The sequence below is a fragment of the Suricata suricatta genome, chromosome 2, assembly GCF_006229205.1.
Source record: "Suricata suricatta isolate VVHF042 chromosome 2, meerkat_22Aug2017_6uvM2_HiC, whole genome shotgun sequence".
In the NCBI taxonomy this organism is placed as follows: Eukaryota; Metazoa; Chordata; class Mammalia; order Carnivora; family Herpestidae; genus Suricata; species Suricata suricatta.
Window position 1 is genome coordinate 40,841,259 of NC_043701.1, and position 23,372 is coordinate 40,864,630.

At 42.0% G+C, this 23,372-nt stretch overlaps 1 protein-coding gene and 2 long non-coding RNA genes across 7 annotated transcripts in view; 1 reads left to right on the forward strand and 2 right to left on the reverse strand.

Annotated features, from left to right (window-relative positions):
• The first annotated feature begins 424 nt into the window (after positions 1-424).
• On the forward strand, positions 425-11,946 carry LOC115305688. 2 transcript variants are annotated; one of them, XR_003914943.1, is made up of 4 exons: positions 425-524; positions 8,629-8,825; positions 9,581-9,640; positions 11,548-11,946. It is a non-coding gene; the product is annotated as an uncharacterized LOC115305688 (long non-coding RNA). The 2 variants fall into 2 exon arrangements; XR_003914942.1 differs by lacking the exon at positions 11,548-11,946 and adding an exon at positions 11,470-11,527.
• LOC115305678 lies at positions 3,428-9,163 on the reverse strand. 2 transcript variants are annotated; one of them, XR_003914941.1, is made up of 5 exons: positions 9,045-9,163; positions 7,811-7,953; positions 6,214-6,312; positions 3,935-4,009; positions 3,428-3,524 (listed from the first exon to the last, which is right to left on the reverse strand). It is a non-coding gene; the product is annotated as an uncharacterized LOC115305678 (long non-coding RNA). The 2 variants fall into 2 exon arrangements; XR_003914935.1 differs by lacking the exons at positions 3,428-3,524; positions 3,935-4,009 and having other exon boundaries at positions 6,033-6,312.
• Positions 11,947-15,998: 4,052 nt separating the features above from the next.
• Positions 15,999-23,372, reverse strand: part of SEPTIN7 (septin 7) — a 110,006-nt gene continuing 102,632 nt past the window's right edge. For all 3 annotated transcript variants that reach the window (XM_029925126.1, XM_029925135.1, XM_029925142.1), the window contains 3 exons: positions 22,230-22,365; positions 18,059-18,198; positions 15,999-17,060 (listed from right to left, as the gene is read on the reverse strand). In XM_029925126.1, the coding sequence (XP_029780986.1) occupies positions 17,021-17,060; positions 18,059-18,198; positions 22,230-22,365 (316 nt within the window). In that variant the 3' untranslated portion in view covers positions 15,999-17,020. The remainder of the gene's footprint in view (positions 17,061-18,058; positions 18,199-22,229; positions 22,366-23,372) is intronic.

A 23,372-nucleotide genomic window follows, 5' to 3' on the forward strand; every position in this document is an offset into this window, starting at 1 on the left:
AAATAAAAACTATATGTTTATAGCAGCTTTATTCATAGTTGCTCAAAATCGGAAATAACCAACATGTCCTTCAGCAGGATGAATGGATAAATAAACCGACCCATCCAGATAATGGACTATATTCAGCGTCAACAAGTCATAAGCTATCATGATGAAAAAGACCTGGAAGAATGTAACTGCATATTACTAAGTGAAAGAAGTCAGTCTGAAAAGATTACATACTGTGGGATTCGAACTCTATGACCTCGGGAAAAGGCAAAACTATGAAAACAGCAAAAGAGCAGTGATGGCCAGAGTTTGGAGGGGGGTAGGCGGAGGGAGGAGTGGGCGGAGCCTGGAGGGTGTTTAGGGCAGTGCAAATACTCTGAATGCCTCATAATGATGGCTCTGTGTCACTATACTTTTGTCCAGACTCAGACTGAAGAACACCAGCAAGGACCTGTAATGTCAGCTGTGGACTTTGGGTGATGATGACGTGTCAGCTGTGACAAATGCCCCACTCCAGACGAGGATGTTGATAATGGGTGAGGCTGTGCAGGGGACGGGCAGAGGATACAGGGCAAATCTGTACTGTCCCCTCAATTTTGCTGTGACCCTCAAACTACTCTAAACAAATAGTCTTAATAGTAATACAAAAAACCTATACAGATGCAAAAAGACAGTAATTAAGTCTAGAAACCGGAATTACTGTTTTAATTTTCTTCTTTGTAATTTGAGGAATATTCCACAATAATAATCATCAGTTAAAAAAAAAACCTGTTTTCAAAATAAATACACAGTCAAGGTGTTTGACCATGAGGGAGGGCCTGGTGCCCAGAGCAGCACCAGCCCTCCCCAAAAGGCAAGGTCACTGGCTAAACAAATGAAAGAGGAAGCCAGTGACCCCTGGGGCTGATCAAGGGAGCCTTAATCTGAGTTTAGAGCAGGCTGGAATTCAGAAGTTCATTTGTACAGAGTACTGATCTGAACTCATGAGGACCCAAGAGAGGCAGCCTGTGGATGGAGTATCAGATGTATATGTGCTACCTGTGAAAACACAAACCAGTCCGGTGGGAAAACACCTGCCAACAAGCCAGGATTAAAGAGATTTAAAGTTAAATCTAAGGAGATATGAACAAGTGTGCTCCTTTTCCCAAAATACAAGCAAACGAGCCAAAACCTCACTCAGGTCCTCTGGAGGGGGAACAGAAGTCTCCCCCACAGTAAAGGTATGCCCTTTGACCCCTATTATTTGGAACTAAAATTGCATCCGGGAGGAGCCCCTTGTTCCAGAGCGGATATGCTGATAAACCAGGGAACGGTGATTACTTACAGGTTTGAATGGCTTGTCCCCCACCCTGCCGTTGGGGACCATCACACAGAATATCTGATTTACTTCCTCCTTCCAAAACACTGGGGCCGTGAATGTTGTGTTGGACTCAGGGCAGGCCTAGCCCCATGCTTCACCTCTTCCCTACATTTCTGTACAAATATATTCATTGTTTACTTAGACTTGGCAACTTTCAGTCAATGTCTCGGGAGAGGTATTAGGTGGCCGGGGATGGGGGGTGGGGGGGGTGGAATGAATGTCCAGGAAACCGTCAGGCCAGGTCCTTTGTCTGATGTCACTTGTCGCCAGGACGGGGGTCCCAAGTTTGGCAGAGAGGAAGCGTGGTCCAAGGGTGTGGACCCCCCACCCCCCTACCGGAGGAGCCACCCTGAAGAGATCACTAGAAACAGGTTTCTTTACATATGTACTATCCCCTGAAATCCTTTTCTTAGAGGGAGATGGCATTTATGAAATCATATACACCTACGCCTTTTTGGACTTATTTTGTTTTCACATGTGATTGGTGACTAAATTCAAGACTTGACACCTTTTCACAGGTGCTCTGTATCCAGACATGTGACTTTCTTTCGCACATGTATCCCTCGCTTCTTAGAGCAATTCATGCCTTAAATATGTGGGAAGTGAACCATATTTTAAAATGCACCTATAGATAAAAAACGATTAAAAATAAAATAAAATGCACCTACTAGAAATTCTCCAGTGAACGACTTTTTAAAGTAAGGACTCTTTTCAAAGTAATTAGTCCTTAAGATTTTCTGGTAACAACTTTAATGAGATACGATTTACATACCTTACCATTCGCCCAATTTAAATTTGTATTATCTTCAGAGTTGGGTTACCATCCCTATAATTAATTTTAAAATGTTTTCTTTGCTTCAGAAAGAAACCTGTACACGTTAGCTATCACCCCCTAATCTGTTACCCCCTGCCCCATTCACCTCCCAGTGCTCAGCAAACACCGAGCCACTTTCTGTCTCTATAGCTCTGCCTCTTCTGGACATTTCATATAAACAGAGTCAGACAATATGTGGTCTTTTGTGACTGGCTTCCTTCACTTAGCATAGTGTTTTCCAGGTTCAACCGTGAGGTAGCACATATCAGTACCCCATTCCTTCTTTAGAACAAGTAATATTTCATTGTGTGGATATAGCACATTTTGTCATCTGGGTTCTTTATCTGGGCTCCTCCCACCTTTTGGATATTATGAATAATGCTGCTATGAACATTCATGGTCAAGTTTGGGTATGGACATGTTTTTAGTTCTCTTGGGGATACACCTAGGAGTGGAATTGCTGGGTCAAATAATAACTCTGTCACACTATTTCCCAAGTGAATGCATCATTTTCCATTTCCATAGCGGTGTGTGAGGACTTTACTTTTTCCATTTCCTCACCACTTGTTATTTTCTGTTTTTTAAAAATGTTTATTTCTTTATTTTTGAGACACACACACACACACACACACACACACACACACACACACAGAGTGTGAGTGGGGGAGGGGCAGGGAGAGAGGGAGACACAGAATCTGAAGCAGGTTCCAGGCTCTGAGCTGTCAGCACAGAGCCCGACGTGGGGCTCAAACTCATAATCTGTGAGACCGTGACCTGAGTTAAAGATGGACTCTTAACCAACTGAGCCACCCAGGTGCCCCTTATTATCTGTATCTTTTATAATCAGCATCCTGCTGTGTGAATTGGTATGTGGTTGTGGTTTTGATTTGCATTCCCCTATGGCTTGTGATGTAGAACATCTTTACCTGCGCTTCTATATTTGTATATCTTCTTTGGACAAGTGTCTACTAAGATACTTTGCCCATCTTTTTAAATTGGGTTGTCTTTTTATTATTAAGTTGTAGGAGCTCTTTACATATTCTAGAAACAAGTCCCTCACCAGATACAGGGCAGGGGTCCAGAGTCCATGCTTTGGGCATGCCCTTAGGACCTGGTGTGAGGAAGCAGGAAGGCAGGGCCCCTGCACCCAGCCTATCCAGGAACCATGAGGGTCCTACACCCTGCAGCCCTGATGACAGAGCCCAACCTGGAACCCTGACCCGGACCGCCTACCCTGGACCTCCCAGTAGGAGTGATCACCCACCGTTTGCAGAGCAAAGGCTCTCCCCCTGTACTGAGACAGGCCGGGCTTCTAGTTGCAAAGTTCGTGATCCTGGGGCCATCGTGTCTGGTTCACAAGGTCTGAAAAGGAGACCAATTAGCTATGGGATGGAAAATAGCCAAAGAGTAATTCCCAGTAGATTCGGGCGTGGCCTGTTTGTGCTTCCACTCCTCTCTCATCAGCCAGTGCTCCGCAGAACGGGCAGCGGCGTGGGTCATCAGAGTGGATGTGTTAACATCTTCCCATGTCAATAAGAATGCCTCAAAAGTAGGATTTTTCATAGGTGCAAAATTTGACATTCTCTGCCTATATCATCACTGACTTAGCCATTTTTTCCAGAAAGATTGAGATCCCCTCGGAGCCCCACAGCACTAAGTTTCTAATGTATCTCTTTGGATAAAGATAAATGTCACCAGCATCCGTGATCAGCACTGCAGTCACATCCCCTCTCCCCAAAAAACACAATCCACAGACAATTTCCATCACTTACGGGTCAGTGGCTAGGACATGACCAGGACCGTCCTGGCCCTCAATTGCGGTTCTTCTATAAAATCCACAAAGCCTGCTAGAAAAAGAGAGTTCTGGAGCCGCAGAAAAAGAGTTTATCCTATGGGATTTGTTAAGATTCAACACTTTAAACAGAACAATGTACTTTTAATGTCATTCCTGAAAGAAATCAAAGAGGAAATCCCTATCTGACACAAGCTGTTTATGTGTACTGGAAACCTAAGATACCTCCAGGTGAGCCCACACGAATCCACCCAGGTACCAGGGTCTGAATGAGTCAACACTGGACACTCAACATGAACAATTCCCCCAACTGTGTAAATTCCCCAGAGCCTCGTGCAGCACCTGAAGGTTTGAAGGGGCCTGTTACAGAATCTTCATGGTCAATGCACATCATGGCCTGTCTCTTTGAGCGGCCTCTGCAGAGTGCTGCCCTGGTCATCCTTCCAGCCTCAGGACCCAGGCATCACTGCCAGGCGGCCCTCTCCTGACATCTTCTTTCCTCACGGACTCCCCTTGTCCCCACACCCACCTCCTTCGCCAAGGTGAGACTGTATCCTTGAGGATGTGAGTGTCCCTGTAAGTATGTGTTGTGTGTTCACATGTATTCTAATGAGTATGAATGGTCCTAGGTTTTCTCCTTGTGCACCACCCCCCAGTCTCACATTGTTGCTCCCTGGGTGTCTGGCTGGTCGTTCCTCGGGCCTCCATCAAGTGTATGTCAAGAGAACCCAAACCACCAGATGAAAAAGACACATCAGCAGTTCTGTCTGGTGCTGACCTGCTGACATTGCAAGCAAATGTTACCCAAGTTCTGTCTTTGTTTCATTCACAGGGCATTATTCACCTCAAGATACAGGCAATGTTAGACTTTTCCCCTCTGGTTTATTGGGAACCACCTACTAAGACTGGGAGGTATTTCAAATCAGACATTTTAGGACTGTTCCTTTGGATCCCACAACATGTGTGGATGGGGGTGGGAGGTCACAGCCCTGAAAAGGTCTAGGTCACGGTGCTCCCCCCACCTGGGCAATGTTGCGGTCTCACCCCACAGCACATGTTCACTGGCCCCCTCCCCGCATCTGGCAGGGCCCTGCCAAGGAGGAGGGTCTTCGGGAAACCTCCAACGCTCTGCACTGGGGCTGCCCAGGGCTCTCCACACAGGCCCCTCGGATCCCTGCAGCCCTCCCCCCTCCCACAGGCCAGCTTACGGCTTGTTCTCCCCAGCCCCTGGGGGATAGCTGGCAGGCTCAAGCCACTGGGCCCTTTTCAAGCCTCCAAAATGGACGTCCGTCCATTTTGCTTCTTTGTGCTATGACAGGGCACCAATGTTTAAACTATAAAGGTTTTCTGGATGTAAAGGAGGTCAAGATCTTAAGAATAGTAAAGCTCTCTTCCTGGAAGGAGAAAAATACTTTTCCTTGTTTTCCAATCAGCCATTAGCCCACTCGGCCCCCACCCCTCAAGGAGGAATAGAATGACTTACATAAAACACCCACGGAACTAAAAAGCCAAAAGTTTGCAATCTTTCAGTTAGCAGGATGCTACACTGATGCTTATTAGGTAGCTACTGCATCCTAGATGCTTTGCCAGGCACTTGAGAGCCTCAATCTCCTTTAATCTTCACAAGGATGCTGCAAGGTATGGATAGTGGTCTCCGTTCTCCACTCCATAAATGTGAGACTTAAAAAAATGGAGGGGGCCTCGCTCAGGGTCAGGCACCTGCCTGATGCACGTAGTTGAGACTAGTATGAATACTCTAGGCTGAGTGGACTTGCATAACCCTATGCCTTTTAGAAAACTACATACCTTCTGCAAAGCCTTCCCCTGGTTAAAGCTAAGGACAACTCAGTATGCAAGGTAGGCCTTGCTGGATTATTCCAGTACATCCTTCTGGCCCCTCCCCAAACCTGGTTCTGCCAAAGCTCCAGAAATTCATCCTGTGTGTCTTGAACTGTGCTGGCCTCACCACCTTCCTGGGGATGAACAGGGCCCTGCTCTTTCAGAAAAGGTTGATAGAAGGTTCAGCCACAAGAAAATCAGTCTCCTACTTCTTCCCCCTCTCACTTTCAGGGGTTTTTTTCTCTTTAGTGATAGAACTGCTAGTGAAGAGAAGGCCCAACCATGGGTATCACAAATGATCCCCCTAACACACACACACACACACACACACACACACACACACACACGCACGCACGACCCCCAGATGCTAGGAGGTCTTCTACTGGCCAAGTTTGACTGTAACTCTGAGTGAGTTCTCACTTCTTTCGAAGCCAAACCAGTCCGTCGTGGCTCTGCCATCATGGTCCCTGGGCTGTGTGCAGAAGCAGGAAGCCTCCCTCGTCTGCCACGTGTTTCCATCTATGGGAAATTAATTCCAAAGGACAGACTTACAAATCCACTTGTAAAGACGCAACATTGGCATGCCGCTTTACCATGAGTGCCCATGTCTGTGGGCCGACAGCCTTGACCACAGGGAAAGCGTTGCACATCAGCTGCCCCTTTTAGCACAGGCGTTCTGGAAAGCTGCAGGTCAGGGAGCAACTGCTCCAGCCTGACAGATGGGGAAAATGAGGCCCTTTTACTTCTTGAAATCCCAAACGGTTAGCAGAGCCCCAGGCACTCCGTGCTGCTGTGGCTGCCAAGGTCCTCAGGGAGTGTGTTCCCAGCCCTGCTGGGCAGGGGCGTTCCTGGCACAGACTTTCCCCTCTCCTTTGACCCTCTTCAGAGAAGTGGGCAGGGCACGGGGAGGGGGGCAGATTGGCCTCCACCTACACGCCCATTCCCATAACCATGGAGGATATGTTGAGGTCACTAGGGACTCCTCATCCCAGCATCCCAGTGCCCCACCCCCCACCCCCGCCACGCTGATCCTCCCAGCAGACCTCAGTCGGTGTCTGGCCCTCCCCAGCCATCAGAAAGCTGATGCCCTATTGTCCTTGATCACAGCCCAAAATGGCAGCACTGGGTGCCTGTCCTCCTCTGTAGGCTGGCCTCAACCCCAGCGTCTCGCTCACCTAGTCTCCTCTCCCCTAAGCATTTCCACTGGGCAGCCCGCCGGCCCCACACCACACTGCATAGACAGCAAACTCTGGTGCTGCAAACTGCCACCTCCCACTCTCCCGGTCCTTCGGCCTGGCCTCGGGTGATGCAATGGTCGGCCCGTGAGAGTAAGCGAGAAGCTGGAGAAACCCACCCCCAGGCACGCTGGGCAGGGCCAGCTGAAGACACAGAGAGGATATAAACCCTTAAGGACCAGCGTCCCACCACCCATCCATACAGTTCAAATCAAAAACAACTTACAATCATAAACAGCTACTAAAACCAGGATTTGTTGGAATCCTGGTTTCCCATAAATAATTTGATGTCCTTTTAATAAATGTTCAACTTTCCCCACCCTAGTTTTCGGAAACATAAGCAGAAGTTTGTTGTGCCTGTTGGGCAATATACACAGGGTTGGGGGTGGGGGGAGGAAGGGGAGGCAGCGTGGGGGACCCAGGGGTCACCAGCCTATGAGGGAAGAACAGGATTGGTGGAGACAGCGGTGGGAAGGGGAGAGGGAGCTTGAACTTTCATGGGGCGGGGCATGGGAGGGGCATAGGAGGGGCTGCTGCTGGGGGCTGAAGGCTCAGGGAGGAGTGGGGTGTGAGGTGGTCATGGTGGCCCCCGCCATACAGTAGGAGAGAGGGCCTCTACAAAGCCACCGGAGCCTCCTTCCCATTGTGCTAACCTGAGCTTTGAGCTGGCCACAGGGTCCTCCAACAGTTACTGTAACTCTCTTTCTCCGGGCCCAGAGCAGGCCCAGGCCAAGGTCAGATTCCCAAAGGAAAGCAAAAATTCAAAAAAAATGCTGACTCACCAGATGGCCCTCCCAGGGAGGTGTAAGGCAGAGAGAGGCACTTCACCGCAGCTGCTGGCCCCTTGGAGCAAGGCTGCCCACACTGAATTCCTGCCCCTTCCAGTTACATGACTCCACGCTCTACGTAAGTTACTCCACCGGCCCTGGTCTCGAGGAGGAAAAAGAGGCAAACTCAAAGTTATACAATTCAGGGACATGAATTACACTCCCAATACTGTGCAGCCATCACCACTATGTTCAAAAAATTTCAACACCCTGAACAGAAACTCTGTATCCATTAAGCAATAACTGTCCAGCCCTCACCCAGAACCTAGTAGCCTCTAGTCTACTTTCTATCCCAACAAAGTTGTCATTCTAGATAGTTCATATAAGTGGAATTATGCCACATTTGCGCTTTTGTGTCTGGTTTCCGGCTTTTGTCACATTCATTCTTGTAGTGTGTGTCCAAATTTTCTCTCTTTTTAAGGCTGGATAAATAGTCCACTGTGGTACATGACACATTTTATATATCCATGAGTGTGTTCATGGACATATCCACCTGTGGTTATTGTGAATAGCACTGCTATAAACATGGGTGTGCAAAGATCTGCTTGAAACGTTTTCACTTCTTTTGAGTATACGCCCAGAAGTGGAAGTCTTTTAGGTATATGACCCAGAAGCAGGGTCATGTAGTGATTCTATGTTTAAATTTTTGAGGAATGGCTACACCATTAAATATCGTTTTTACGTTTGGTTGCAAACATGTCTTTTGTTTGGTTGCTTGGTCTGTTTTAAGAGCCTAAGTTACTTTTGTAACATTCTTAAAACTCTTCTCTAAGGAAATAAAAGGAACAGAAGGTCCTGAAGTATTGAAGGAAAATTAAATCCCACCGTTGAATGGTGTGGAATCTGGGGGAGGCTGGCACTCCGGGAGGCTCCTAGGAAAGCCACCTTCCTGCTCGGATCCCAGCCGGCGTGGGGATGCTGCCACCTTCTGTCCCAGTGGCCACCGCCCATCGCTGCCGCTCTAATGGAGGTCCGTGAGTAAAGCAGGGTCTGTCCCCACAGATCCCAGCCCCCGCTCAACCCCGAAAGACAGATGCCAGGCCGGAGGGATGGGGATGGCCGCCCAAGGAGAGTGGAGGCTCGGGGCGACTCGGATGTGGAGCCTGGCCCTTCGCCGGCCCGCGCGGGTCAGACCTGGGGCCATCACTAGCGGGTCCTTTAATCCTCTGAACCACACCCGCCACCCCACCTCCGACAGTGGCTGCGGATTCAGGTCTCTTGGCCGCAGGTCTGAAGTCCCAGCGCGGGGCTGGAGACACCTAGAGCAGAGGCTGAGTACAGCGCCGCCTGGGGTGTGGGGAAGGGAGCCTGAAGGTCTCAGCCATGACTGGACCCTCAGAAGGGAACAAATGTTGACCACACCCGATAGTCTGTGACGGTGACCCTACGCTAACAGTGTCCACTCATCGTGCTTCTCTCAAAGACCACAGGCTCCTGGGTGACGAGAGCATCAGGCACCTTTGACATCACTCGTGTCCCCCAGCTGTCACAGGCATAAGACATGATGCTCAAGAGAAGGTTGGATGGAATGAATGATTGAAGGACTGAATGGGAAAGAATGAATCTGCTCCCATATGGTGTAGAATGGAATTCACTGGGAGCCTAGACCCTGGACTCTGATGCTAACACTGGCACTGGCTCTATAATCAACCGGGAGGGTTTTTTGGTGCTCAACGGGTCCAAGCCCAAGAATGCTAGCGTGATTCCCTTTAAATTTACTTTAAGGAAAATGCAAGCACAACAGCCAGACTCAGGGGCTGGGCCATAATGCAAAATGCAGTGCATGTAAGTATGAATACATAAATAACATATTGGAAGGTAAGGTAGTAAAGAAGATATTTAAGTGTTTTTAAGTTTTATTAAAAGCTCATTAAATTTCATTGAATTTTGATTATTGTACTGTTACCATAAAGGAATTTCCTTGTTTCTAGAAAATATACACCTAAGTATTTAGTATAAAGGGCAGAGGGTTGCAAATGACTCAAAAATGGTTCAGAAAAAGATGTTTTTGTCAAAATTATAAGTTAGAAGAAAAAAGTTCATAGAACAGTTAATAGGGAGGGGTTATTTGACAATCTGTTAGGGGTGCCAGTAGGAAGCCAGCCCTGGGGTGCAGGGAGGATTGGTGCTGGGATGTGGGCTTTGGGTGCATCCATGACCAGAGGTGAACCTACATCTAGGACAGGCTGCCAGGGGGCGGCGGAAGGCGCAGGGTCATGAAGGGAAGGCTCAGGGGCCGCCTGGGCGTGGGGAAGAAGGTTGAGCACTAGGCGGAGCTCTACACCCAACACAGGCGAAGTGCTGGCTGGCCCAGCGGGGCAGGGGTGAGCTGAACTGATTCAAAGGTCCAATTTGGCTGTAGATTTGGCCCCTTATGTACCCATAACCCCTAGGGGGAGATCAGGTCTCGAGGGAGCAGGCATGCTGCCTGGCTCCCAGTGGCTCCCAGTGACCATGTCTGCCAGTCACCATATTGGGCCTGTCGCAGTTCTCCCCACAGGTCTTTTAAACTATAAAGCAGGGGGAGAGATCCTGCTCTCTTCTCGGGTCAAGATGTAAGCCTGGACTTAATGCAGGCTTTGGATTGGGCCTGTGGGGCAATATGGTCTGAGTGAAGAGGGGCCTGGGAATAAACTCCTACATGATGCCTTCCAGAAAACTTGGCAGCTTAGGAACCCTAAAGGCCACAGCTTTGCTGGCTTTGTTCATGTTGATGCACAAGCCTGTAGAAATTCTTGCATGTTTGGGCAAGAAGATGTATACGGAACTGTGCAAGCCAGTGTTATTTGTAAAAATGAAAAATCGTCTGTTAACCAGAAAAGCAGCAAAATGTTGTGGTAGCAGCCTCCCTAGTATCCCAGCTCTTGTACGGCTGCCCCCCACGCTGAACAGGGCTGGGCTGCATAAACATATTGCAGAAATGACATTGTGTGACTTCAAGGCTGGGTAGCAAAAGGCATTGTGGCTTGCGCTTTGCTTTTTCTTGGATCACTTGTTCTGGGAGAAAGCCAGCCACCATGTCACAAGGACACTTAAGCGCCCCCTGGAGAGTTCCATGAGGCAAGGGACCGAGGCTTCCTGACATTGGCTTGCCAGTGATGTGAGTGAACCATCTTGGAAGCAGGCCCTCCAGCCCCAGTCAAGCCCTCAGATGACTACAGCCCGAAGCCAACATCTTTAATGCCAGCCCAAACCAGCCTGCTAATTCCTGGCCTACGGAAGGGGGGATAACAAACATTATTACAGGGTAACTATAGTTGTTACTAAGGCTAGGGGGCATTTGTTGCTTTGCACGTCACAAGGGCTAATACAAATGTTATATATGCATACAGCGAAATGTTAGTCTGCTTGTTTTGTTTTTTTTTTAAGGTTTTATCATTTTTTAAAGTAATCTCTATACCCAGTATGGAGCTCAGACTTACAACCCTGAGATCAAGAGTTGCACACACTATCAGCTGAGCCAGCCAGGCTTGTTTTTAGGAGTTAAATAGCCACATCACTGAATTCTGCTGAGCTTTAACGGAGACTTGATGTGAACTGTATGTATTTGGCACCTAGCAGGCACTTAGTATGCTTATTGCTGCACTCTTCTCTGGTTTTGTTTCCTTCCTCAGGTTTCCAGCTGAACTTCCCATTTGACAAACAGGTATTCTTCCTAGTTTGAATATTGTCGCAATATTCTTGTTTGGTAGGATGGATCCATCACTTCTCATGCACGTTGGAGAAACAGCCCATCTCCTCTTCAGGATGTGAAGTATGGTGGGCCCAACCCCATCTGAATCGAGAGATCACAGAAGGCGAGCTTGCCTCAGGGGCATCTACTCCCTCTTCCAAGCACCTAAATAGGAGGGACAGGGTCTAATTAGGCACTAATGAAGTAGAACTTAGGGAGAGAAAATGCCAACCTGAGTTCCTGGCACTTCTGTCCAGCAACGCTAAGGTCTCAGGATTCTGTTTTGGCGTCTGGATGAAAGAACTGTGTTCCTGAAATGTTAATTACAGTTGTTCTTTTTTTAAGTAACCATACTAAGACATACATTTACATAATCACAGGAGACTTATCCCAGGAATAAAACTGACAGCTCCCTCCACTCCCACCAGACAAAATATACATTCCTTGACTTCTGAAAAGCAGCGGGGAAGAGCTCACGTGAACACCAAGGGCTGTGCCAGGGCACTAGACTTCACCCACCACTTGCCAAGTGCTTAAATTACTGGCTTATCCCAAACACAGGGAACTTTTCTGTGCCTGCAAGTCTAGTGGAGCATATATTTAAATATGAAAGAGACCAGGGAAATTCAAAGACAATGGAATTAAGTGCAGAAAGAAAAGTTGTAAGCCCCTGCTAGACCAAGTTAGTTCAGTACTCCACATTCTGGTGAGGACCAGCCCCACACCCATGGGGCACCTGGGGTCTATTTCCTTGAAAATATCCAGGGGGAACAGTTGCACCTTGCCACATACCTGAAAGCTAGGAAGCGAAGCAGGGCCCACTTGGAAGAGAGAACAAAAAACCAGACCTCTGTTGGCAGTGTCTTGCCATCCACCACACCAACTCCCCATCTTACGCCATGTCTTCACAGATCTGGTGTCAACTACAGCCTTTCCCCATCCCAAAGGACTTCAGAAAGGCTGAATGGCTTTAGATTTCGGCAGGTCCACAAACGCTGCACCTTAAACAGAGGTTCTGTGTGGCCAACGGGGTTTCATGCTACCCTTTGAGAGCCTGGCACGGAACAAGGTCTCCTTTCACTTGACCCTCCTTTGCTAATACAAGGCTGTTTGCCTGGGCCCAGCACCCCATGGGGCAAATGTCCAGGCCAAGAATAGTCTTCATTCTTCCTGTGGAGCTTTGAAAGGCTTCTAAAGAGCACAGGAAATTGTCAACCCGTATTTTCTGTTGAAAACGGCTGACACTAGACTTTGAACATTCTATGGATTAATCCCAAATTATGGGAACCAATTTGCTTGAAAAGAAGCAATTTTTTTCCAGCAATGTCAGAGATGAAATACTCTGATAAACCATCTCAGCATTACTCGCAAAGAATGGCATTATTTTAGGACTCCCATTACTGGCACTGTAAAAAAAAAACCTGTTCTTCGCCCAAATGACCTTATTTCCATGGCACGCCCTATTGCTGAAACACAGTAACTCCAAAAGGCTATGTCTACAAAGAAGCAAGTCTAGAAACCTATCCAAGTACCATGCAAACTTACTGAAAATGTACCATCACCTAAAACTGGGGGAAAACAATACTCTTTTGTCTGTCATGTCCCAGCATCACCACTTCCATCACCATCCAAGGATAATCTCTCAAGGTCCAGACACCTTCACATGTGCAGTCAGAATGTAATCTTCACTCTGAACCAGCAAGGGAGATACGGGCCCCGACAGCTGCAGAAACAAATGTTCAGAAAGGAAAAGTAACATGCCCAATTCACAGAGATGAGATCTGAACACAGATGATTAGTGTGCTCAGTGTTTTCTAGCACAGACCAGGTGGTCACCTGGCAGAAGACTAACGCCCACAGGCCCTGATGTCATCACCAAGATCGGATCCTACTCCAGCTCTGCCAGACCACTTGTCTCTAGGCAGGTCACTAAACATCTCCAAACCGGTTTCCACATCTGTAAAAGGGCAATACTGGTTTACCTATTAAGGGTTAATCAAGACAATATATAAAAACTAACATATCATCTGAAATGTAGTAAGTGTTCAATATGTGTATAACTTATTACAAAGGGTAAGGAAAATATTCTAAATGAAATACACGAACTTTTGTTTACATTTGCTTTTTATTAGAAAGGACTTCAATTTACTGGAGTGGCAGACAATAATTTTTCCTTTCACATAAAATAGGATACCACAGCAGTCTTCATTAGGACAGACACCCTTGGGGAGTCAACAAAAATGGTTAATGATCTATATACTACCTAGTTCAATGGCTTCCCAAATGCAATGAGTAATATTTCAGGGGGGCTTGAGAAGGGTGCTAAACTTCCCCATCCCACTTTAAAATAATTTCATAACACAGCAGTACATGCATACAATTGTTAAGTATGGATACATGCTCAAAAATATTTTAATAAGGAAACAGGATAAAGTTTGGAGATAGTGATCTTAGATGACTTGCTAAGTCAACATTCCACTTTTGCTGCATTATCAAGCCATCTTACACTCTTTCCTTTTTTTCTCACCTACTATACACTGACCTCCACATTCCTTGGTCAGTTTCTCCAAGAGGATAAAAGGCACAAAAGGTGGGAAGACTCAGAATATGCAGGTGGTTCAGTGACACCAAACTAATGAGTCTGAGACGTGGGAACCTGGATCACTTCAGCTTTCAAGAGTATGACCTGAGCTACATAGAAATAAGCCATGTGTCCAATCAATTCATTATCAGTTTCCTCCACTGTGAACTTGATGACACAAGTAGATCTCATCCCACTAGGTGGCAGTAAAGCTCTACCATGTATTGCCCAAACCAACCCAAACACCAGGATTGGTGTTGACTTGGTCAATGCCGCATAATTAGAAAGACTGTGGTTACTTCAATGATATAATGCTTCTGGACAATGGAAATTAGGCATTGCCTGTTTTGCTGTTTAAAGCTGGGCTTTTCTTATGACTTTCTGATTGTACATGTGAATGACCATACAGCAGTTCTCAGAAATCCTGAGGCCATTATAGTGAAAATACCCCTCAATATGCTTTAAAAGCCTGGAGTCAACAACCAAAAGATCCAGTAAGGTTGTAGAGGTCCCATATCAGATTCAGGTAAAAGCTCAGATATGATATGGGTAAGATTTTTGCAAATTTTTATGAGGGTAGAAGAAGAAAGGTGATTTACAAACTTATCACAATATACAGAATTCTTAAATGGTAACTATGAGAACTTCTTTCTAGAACTCTAGAAGGAATACTTCACCGGTTAGGCAATTGGTCTAAACAAAATTTTTCATTTTGCATCCTCCAAATCTGTAGGTTGTTAACTCCTTAAAACTAAACCTTTCTGGTTACAGGTGTTAACCCAATCTCACTTAATGTAAGAACCAAAACAAACAAGAAATCTCCTGCATATCTACCTATAGTTATTCTGGAATACCTGCTTCTAGTCTTGGAATTAACAGGCAATTTATTTTTAAAAGTCACTCACACCATGGATGTTCAATAGCAGAAGGCATTGTAGGATTAACAAAACTTTTCCAAGACAATTTTTAGATAGTGATGGCCATCAAACAAGAATAAATTTTTACCACGGTATTCCTAAATCATGTTTTTAATGCTTCAGGAGATTTACTTTAAAAATAGTAACTCTTGGGAAGCCTGGGTGGCTCAGTTGGTCAAGTGTCCGACTTCAGCTCAGGTCATGATCTCACAGTTTGTGAGTTTGAGCCATGCATCAGGCTGTGTGCTGAAAGCTCAGAGCCTGGAGCCTATTTTGGATTCTCTGCCTCCTTCTCTCTCTCTGCCCCTCCCCTGCTCATCCTCTGTTTCTCTCTCAAAAATAAACATTAAAAACAAAGTAGCCCTGGGGTAAGTTTAATACAAATTCAAGATACTATAACATGAATAATCTTTCTATGTTTTACATTTTAGATCTATTTTTCTGAAAAGCAATACGGATCTTTTAAAACATATTGTCTTATTTAAATGCTTCAGCCTGTGAAACTAAAAATTTTGGCTAATAAGAATTAGCAGTTACCCCCTTCTGCTTTGATCATTAATTTTTAAAAGTAACAGACATGGTGAAAGTTTTTAAGGTAATGAACTGGGTTGCATTAATTATACTGAATATCCCGTAAAGCACTATGTTAAAATCTATAGCATTTGACCTTTAAATTGGACCACCATCTTTCCGGTTAAAAAATTTCAGTTTCCAGGGACTTGAGAGTTCACCTAATGTGAATGAGTTAGGATTTGTTCTCAGAGGTATAAACATTAATGACAGTAATGAGGAGAGATAACTGTACATCTCATAAATTAGAAAAGCAATACATTAACCATATTCTAACTGAAATAAACATATAATAGAAAAGATGAGTTATAATTGTGGAGGAGGCAAATTCAACTTGACGTTTTTTCCCCCATTTTCTAGTCTTGTATATCAACTGTAAAATATTTAAGAGCCCACACTATATTACATCACAACATTGTTTATTATGTGAATTTTTTACAATACAAACAAAAAAAATACAGAAATGCAATATATGAATACAGCTAAATGCAGAATGGTGACTTTTTTTCTTTTCAGGAGGCCATGATTCCCATTTCTAGTAAAATAAAGAGACTGCACATAGGTAGAAACAGGTTGGTCGTTAGCTTCACAATTTTGCCTAGAAATGATCTATAAATGCATTTTTCCCCTGCTACTTACCATAAAGTGTAAAAAGGGAATTAAAGGAAAGTTTCCTTGTTGGTTCCTACCATATGAAAGATGCTATATTCTATTTTAGCAGGGCCAATATATGGAAAATACCTAAATAAAATATTACAAAAATGAAGCAGTAATGAGATTCTGGCTAAAGAGGGTACTAAATGAGAATAACATATATTTAAAGAATCCAAAACAAATAAACAAAAAAGGGTTGTTATAAAAAAGCTCTAGGTGCATTGTAAGCATATAGGATTTTTTTTTCCATGTGTATTTTTAAACAATGGAAGTGTCAAAAAATAGGGTCAACTGTGTTAGACTAAATTACATTATTGTATACGCTGCACTGAATGGAACCTTTGTATTATAATTATCATAGAGAAGCATAGTTTGCATCATATTATGGCAATTTATCCTCAATGAAAACCTTCCAGAGTCCTTTTATTTTGGAATATCCTGTAAACAATCAAACCACCAGAACATGATTGTACAACAGTAAAATGTTTTCTTGCATTAAATTGAAGACATCTGTTTAATAATTAAAAAAAAAAACAAGAAAATGTAGGAAAGGTACTTAGAGCTGTTAGTTTCTAAGTACATAACACCCTAGACAATTCAAGGCATCTTAATCTCCATCAAGAACAAAAAAATAATAATAATTTTTGTCATGCTGTTAAATCCATCATTAAGGATAAAACTGGTGCAAATTGGTCAAACGGATCCAACAAACACTGATGTCCAAGCTGGCATATTGGCAACTAATACGTAACTGGTGGTCAATAGAGGGTTTAAAAGATCTTCCCTTTCTTCTTGTTCTTTTCCAAGGTTCTAAATGATTCAAGGAAAATAATCACAATGAGTGGGCATGTTATAAACATTACAGATAACATAAGATGGTAGCAATGGCTAATCCAACTACAACTGTCAGATTTTCAAATACTACTTTTTTACTCAAAAAATTATCGATTTAGAAAAGTAAGGACAATACAAATCTGTAACAGACAATAAAATATTTGACCAAATTTCAGAATAAACTGTAAAAATAGGACAGAAATCCAGTTTTAATGTATGAGAAGAACGCTTCCCAAATAAAAGTGCAAATTGAAAAAGATCAACTGACATCAAATAAGGTACTTTCTCTTCTACTGCTATTTGTTTTCTCAATTAGGTTTGCTTTTACAAATAGATTTTCCTCTTCACTGGGGAAAAAGTTAAAAGAAGGATAGCATTATAGAACAAATGTCTAACGTTGAGAATATTTAGCAATAAGGGTAAACTATAGAATTCTTATGGGGACAGAACTTTTCAGTTTTAAATGGGACTAACAAAGGAAAGAAGAAAACCAAGGTTCAAATATTACTCAGTTTTTGTGTATATTAAGAACAAGTAATTGATCAGTTGTATTTGGAATTACATAATCAAATTTTTATCTTCAGAACATAATCTCTTTAAAGAAATAACACAATTAAAACACAGCCCTAAACTGTATAAAAGATCTTCGCAGCAGTGTTTTCTATGCTTGCTGATGACTGCACACAACTATCCCGTCCAACAATGAGGGGAGGAGGTTAAGAAATTGATTATGGAGAGTCAAGTGGGGAGAATGTTATGAAGCTACTAAGTTATAATTATGAAGCCTGTTAAGTCATGGAAAATGCTTGTAATGAAAAGAAAACTGGCAGAGTAGACAGATTGCATCCATCCATGTAAAAATATTCACCCATGAAAATAACTGATAATGGTAATACCTTTTAAAATGTTAATGTTAAAATTAACAAGACAATAATTCCTTAATACACATTTCTTGGGAATCTGATATTAATTACCTGGAAGAGTTCTGTTGTTCTAAAATACGTTGTTGGGCTTCCCAGTTTGCTTTCTCATCTTCAAACTGACGACGTTTTTCCTCTAATTCTTTGTGCTGTGCTTCCAGATTCTTTTTCATTTGCTCATGGCGTCTCTGGAGCTAAATCACAGCATGATATATAAAATAAAACTGTTTAAGAAATCAGGAACAGAAGTAGGTTTCACCCAGGTATCCTAATGTTAAAATTATGAGCACTGAGCTCTTGTGCTATAAATTCGGAGCACCACCTGAAAAGCACTGGCTAGGCTTTCTCCTCCTATAGGAGGCCAGTGAGCCAAGAGAATAATCTTGGGAAATAGAAAAAAAAAAAAGGTGCAAAAAGTTTATAGCTGTGTTGCATTTTACAATGGACATACCCTATCTTACGATCTCATTTTCATTACTCATAAGCAGGTAGAAGCAAAGCAAGTAAGACGTCACTGTCCTCATCGTATAAATGAGAAAAGAGGTGCAGAGTTAAGTCACTTGCCTAGGATCAGTAGCCAGAAAAACTGAAGAATGAGGATTTGAATCCACCTCCTAATTCCAAGTTCAGAAAGCTGAGACAAGTGGAACGAGAGCAGGTATACAGAAAGACTTAAATTTAGAGCTCCAAGATCATAGCAAGCTCCCCCGAGTCATATAAAGCAGTGGTTTCTCAAATGTTAATTTTCATATAAATCACCAGGAGTGCTGTTAAAAATATAGAACCCTGGACCTCACCACGACATACTGAATGAGAATCTTTCAGTGTTAAGATAAGAAATTCTGCAGTTTCAACAAGCCCCAGAGAGTCCAATGCAGGTGATTTTCCTACATTGAAAATAAATGCTGTATAAGAATACTGGCTGAGAAGTAGAAACACTCACGCAAAGTAACTGCAGAAACAAAGAGCTCATCTAATGGATCACTAAACAATGTCATTTATGCACTAGTCAGCCTATTTCTGAAGAAGAGAGCCATTAATAAAAGAAGACTAAATCTATATACATTTAATGCCCCAAAACTATTCAAAATCTTCAGGTGTCTAGGAATCATGTTCTTCTAATAACCATATTACATCAGTGAGTTATCTTGAATTTGGATTATAATGAAATTTTGTGTACAATTTATTTTCTCAATTATTTTGTAGACCCACAGAGAGTGACTTCATATTTATTTCTACTGCAAATACTTCATGTAATTCCTACGAAACAAAATCAGCTAAGATAAATTTAAGCAAACATGAGTCAAATACAGGATATCATCTTCCTGATCATAGCAAACAAGGTACTAAGAAATATCAGAAAATAGAAATGCAAGAAAATGTCTTTAGTTATAGAAAAAAATGCAAGGGAATCATAAACACACAATTCACAAGTTACGTCTGAGAAGAAGAAAGAGTGCTACCATAGGGAAAAGGCACACAAGGGCCTCAAATGAACCAATGAGGCCTTAATTTTTAAGCTAGGTAGTAAGTTCATAGGTGTTCATCATTCTTTATGTATACATTTGTGTTGTATGTAAGTATCATCTGTGTTAGCTGCATGTATGTAAAAAGTATAGGTAACAATCCCTCTCAAGAAACCCCTGGGGTCAGATGTCTTCCAAACTTCTGAATATTTCAGATTTTAGAATGTTATTACTACTTAGAAATATATACATTCTACATTTACAAAACACCTCCTGGGCTGTCCAGGGTAGCACCTGTGATCAAACACATTACTATTTTTGGCAGTAAATTTTATAAATATTCATATCAAGTGGGATAAAACTGTTAGTTCTATGTCTGGCTTTGCAGTTTTCAGAGCTTGTTAATATTTAAGACTTGAAACTACGGATACATGACTGTGGGTTTATCTAGTGAATAAGAGGAAATTTAAAGAATTAAGTGGGTTCTTACAACCATGCATGCAGCACTGACCAAGTTAATTTATCCTTCCTCTCATGAAAATAAAAGGGGCAATAATATGTACTTCATACATACGGTGTAGTTTTAATGACATAATACATGAAGGAGGCTTAGTACTGTGCCTGTTGCACTGTGTTGTTGGACATTAGAAGCTATACCCTAAGCAAACACTTCTTGCACTAATGAACTTGAAAAATTAAAAAAGCCACTGTATTAAAGAAGGTAAAATAGGTTTCCTCACCCACGTATTTATATACTTACAGGGCTTACAGGATTAGGGGAAACTTGGCCAGATCTCTTTACAGGTTCTTTCATGCTTTCAGACTTCAAAGAGCGGTTAAGTTTCCCAAAACGGCTTTCACCATTGATAGAAATCATAAAAACTCTTGAAGTGTTCTTTGGCTACAGTTTAATAATTATTTGTTTATAACAGTTACTCTTAGGAGGAAGTTCTAAAATATGTCTATAGCAAATGTAAATTCAACTACTTTTAGATTTCTAAGGAAATCAAAGTTTGGAGGTAAGTAGACTCCTGATTATTCCTGTTTTTATTCCCCTTCTGTTATGGAATTTCCAGATTATTCACTAATTAATCAAAGAGTACAGACTCTTAGATTTAATAAAGGTTGACTAAACTTAATCTCCAAAATGTCATCTTAATAACAGGTGCCAGGGATGCTATTCCTGTGGTCCTCTAAGGACTCAAACAAGCCAGAACTATTCTATGTCTCTGCTGAATTAAGCCTATGCCAAATATAACAACAGTCATAGTTGGGTTTTTTTTTTTTAAGTTTATTTATTTATTTATTTTGAGAGAAAGAATCCCAAGCAGACTCCATGCTCAGAGTGGAGCCCAATACAGAGCTCGATCTCACAACACTGAAATCATAACCTGAGCTGAAATCAAGAGTTAGATGCTTAACTGACTGAGCCACCAGCTGCCCCTTTTTTTGTTTTTTTTTTTTTAAGAGATTACATTAAAGCCCAGCAATTTAAGAGAAGTTTAATGTGGAATAAAAATATTTCCTTAAAATTTTTCAATATTTTACTCATTCCATGCATTCTATTTAGTGCATTAAAATACTTTGTTAGATATTTAGTCAGAGAGTTTCAGTATTTTATGTAGTAATTACAAAAGCAATGAGATCAACCATAAGGATGTAAGAGAATACATCTGAATCCCCTTTTAATTTATTTAGATACAAATATTATTAGTGAAGTTACATACAAACACAGGGTCTCACTGAATTTTAACATTAAAGGTCATTTAAAAAATATTTCATATTAGTATCTATCAAACCAACTACTGATTTGATAGATTCCCATGTTAGTGCCTTTTCCCTCTATCTTTCACTTCTTGAAGGGAATGTAACAGAATGTCTTCAAGGTATTTTTGATTAATAAAAACTAACATGCCTCAATATCTAGAGGGATGTAATAGATAAGCCTGCTGGGATGCTTTGTCACTGCTCTACCAACTTTGTAACACTAGCAGTTACTCTAACACTGTACTACAAATAAGCCCAATTCATTTACAAGAGTATCACCTTCCTTCGTTTTCTCACCTTTGGCCGTTTGTTTTATCCTGGCATGCCCTTAGTTCAGTTAAGGTTCTTGCTTTCTTTTTCTTATTCATATGCAAGTAACTCTGGTTGATGATGATGATTATTCTATTATTATATAGTTTTATTCTTACATCCACCCAAAACTCTGATCTTTACTTTTCTTACACTGAATATAAGGAATAGCTTATAATTCCATTTCTCATAATTTGCTCATTAAAACTGGTAATTCATTATAAGTATTCTATTATTATATCTTCCTACCAAGCATATGTGTCCAAATACTAACATACTGAAACATACATTATACACAAAGTGCTTGCTTTTATTTCTCCATTTTATTACATTAGGGCAGTGACCCTAAATTTGTTTTTTTAATGTTTATTTTCAAGAGAGAGCGTAAGCGAGCACAAGTAGGGGAGGGCAAAGAGAGACATACAGAATCCAAAGCAGACTCCAGGCTCTGAGCTGTCAGCACAGAGCTCGACGTGGGGCTCGAACCCACGAACTGTGAGATCATGAACTAAGCTGAAGTTGGTTGGATGCTTAACTGACTGAACCATCCAGGCACTATATTAGGGCATTATATTACATTTTAAAAATTCTGTGTAGAAAGGTCTTACTATCTATACTATTAAATAATTTATTATTTTAAAAAGAAATATGTCTATAAGAGATGATGATGTTAGGCTGATTACCTCAGCTTCTGAATCCTTCAGTTTTTGAACTTTTTCTTTGACCTTCATCTCAAACACCTGCTCCATTTCCATCTCCATCTTCTTCATTTTAGCTACATGCTCCCTTCTTTCTTCTTCCATTTGTGCAAGAGGGCTCCTGTTGTGAACATTAAGGATAATCATCAAAAGTCTAAAAATGAAAAGTGTAATACAAAACTTTGAAACAGTGATGAAAACAAATGAGATGCTGTCATCACTAAATTCTGGGGTTTTTTAAATTAAAAATTTTTAATGTGTATTTACTTTTGAAAGACAGAGAGACAGAGCATGAGCAGGGAAGGGGCAGAGAGAGGGGGAGACACAGAATCCAAAGCAGGGTCCAGACTCTGAGATCTCAGCACAGAGCCCAACGTGGGGCCCAAACTCAAGAACTGTGAGATCATGACCTGAGCCAAAGTTGGAGGCTTAACCAACTGAGCTACCCAAGTGTCCCTAAATTCTGTTTTTTGAAAATAATTTCTCAGTTATTCTGAACACCATCTTAAATGATACAGATCACAGATTTGAACTTTTGTATATAATTACATTAGTTCTTTAGAAGTTCCAAAAGTTCTATTTATAATGGAGACTTTCCTTCCACAAAGTTTTATATTTACACTTGAATCTCTAGTGAATAATTATTATGAAAACATAAATAACAAACTGTTAACAGGAGGTTTCTCTAAACTTAGTTAGTGCAAACCAAAGCTAAAGAAGACACAGAATAAACTGTAGAAGAAAAATGGAAACATTCCCAAATTATACTCACAGCATGAAAAATAAGAGTATTATTTACTTTTGTACTTTCAACAAAATTTTAATGTGGAAAAAAGTGAGCTAATGAAGTTAATATACATACTCTATGTTTAGTTCTACAAATTTCTGAGTGTTATAATCTCTTCTTCTAAGACAACTACTGACATTACAATTATAAGTTAATTAACACTAATTCAGACTTATTTTAGTAACTGAATTGACATGCTGGAAATGACTACCAGTCAATACCTAGAACATTTTTCATTTCTAGAACATTTACAGTTACTTCACTGCTTATGAATATTCATTCCTCCAACTCAAATATTTTATTATCTAAAGTTTTTGTCTTATTTTAAAAGATGTATTTGG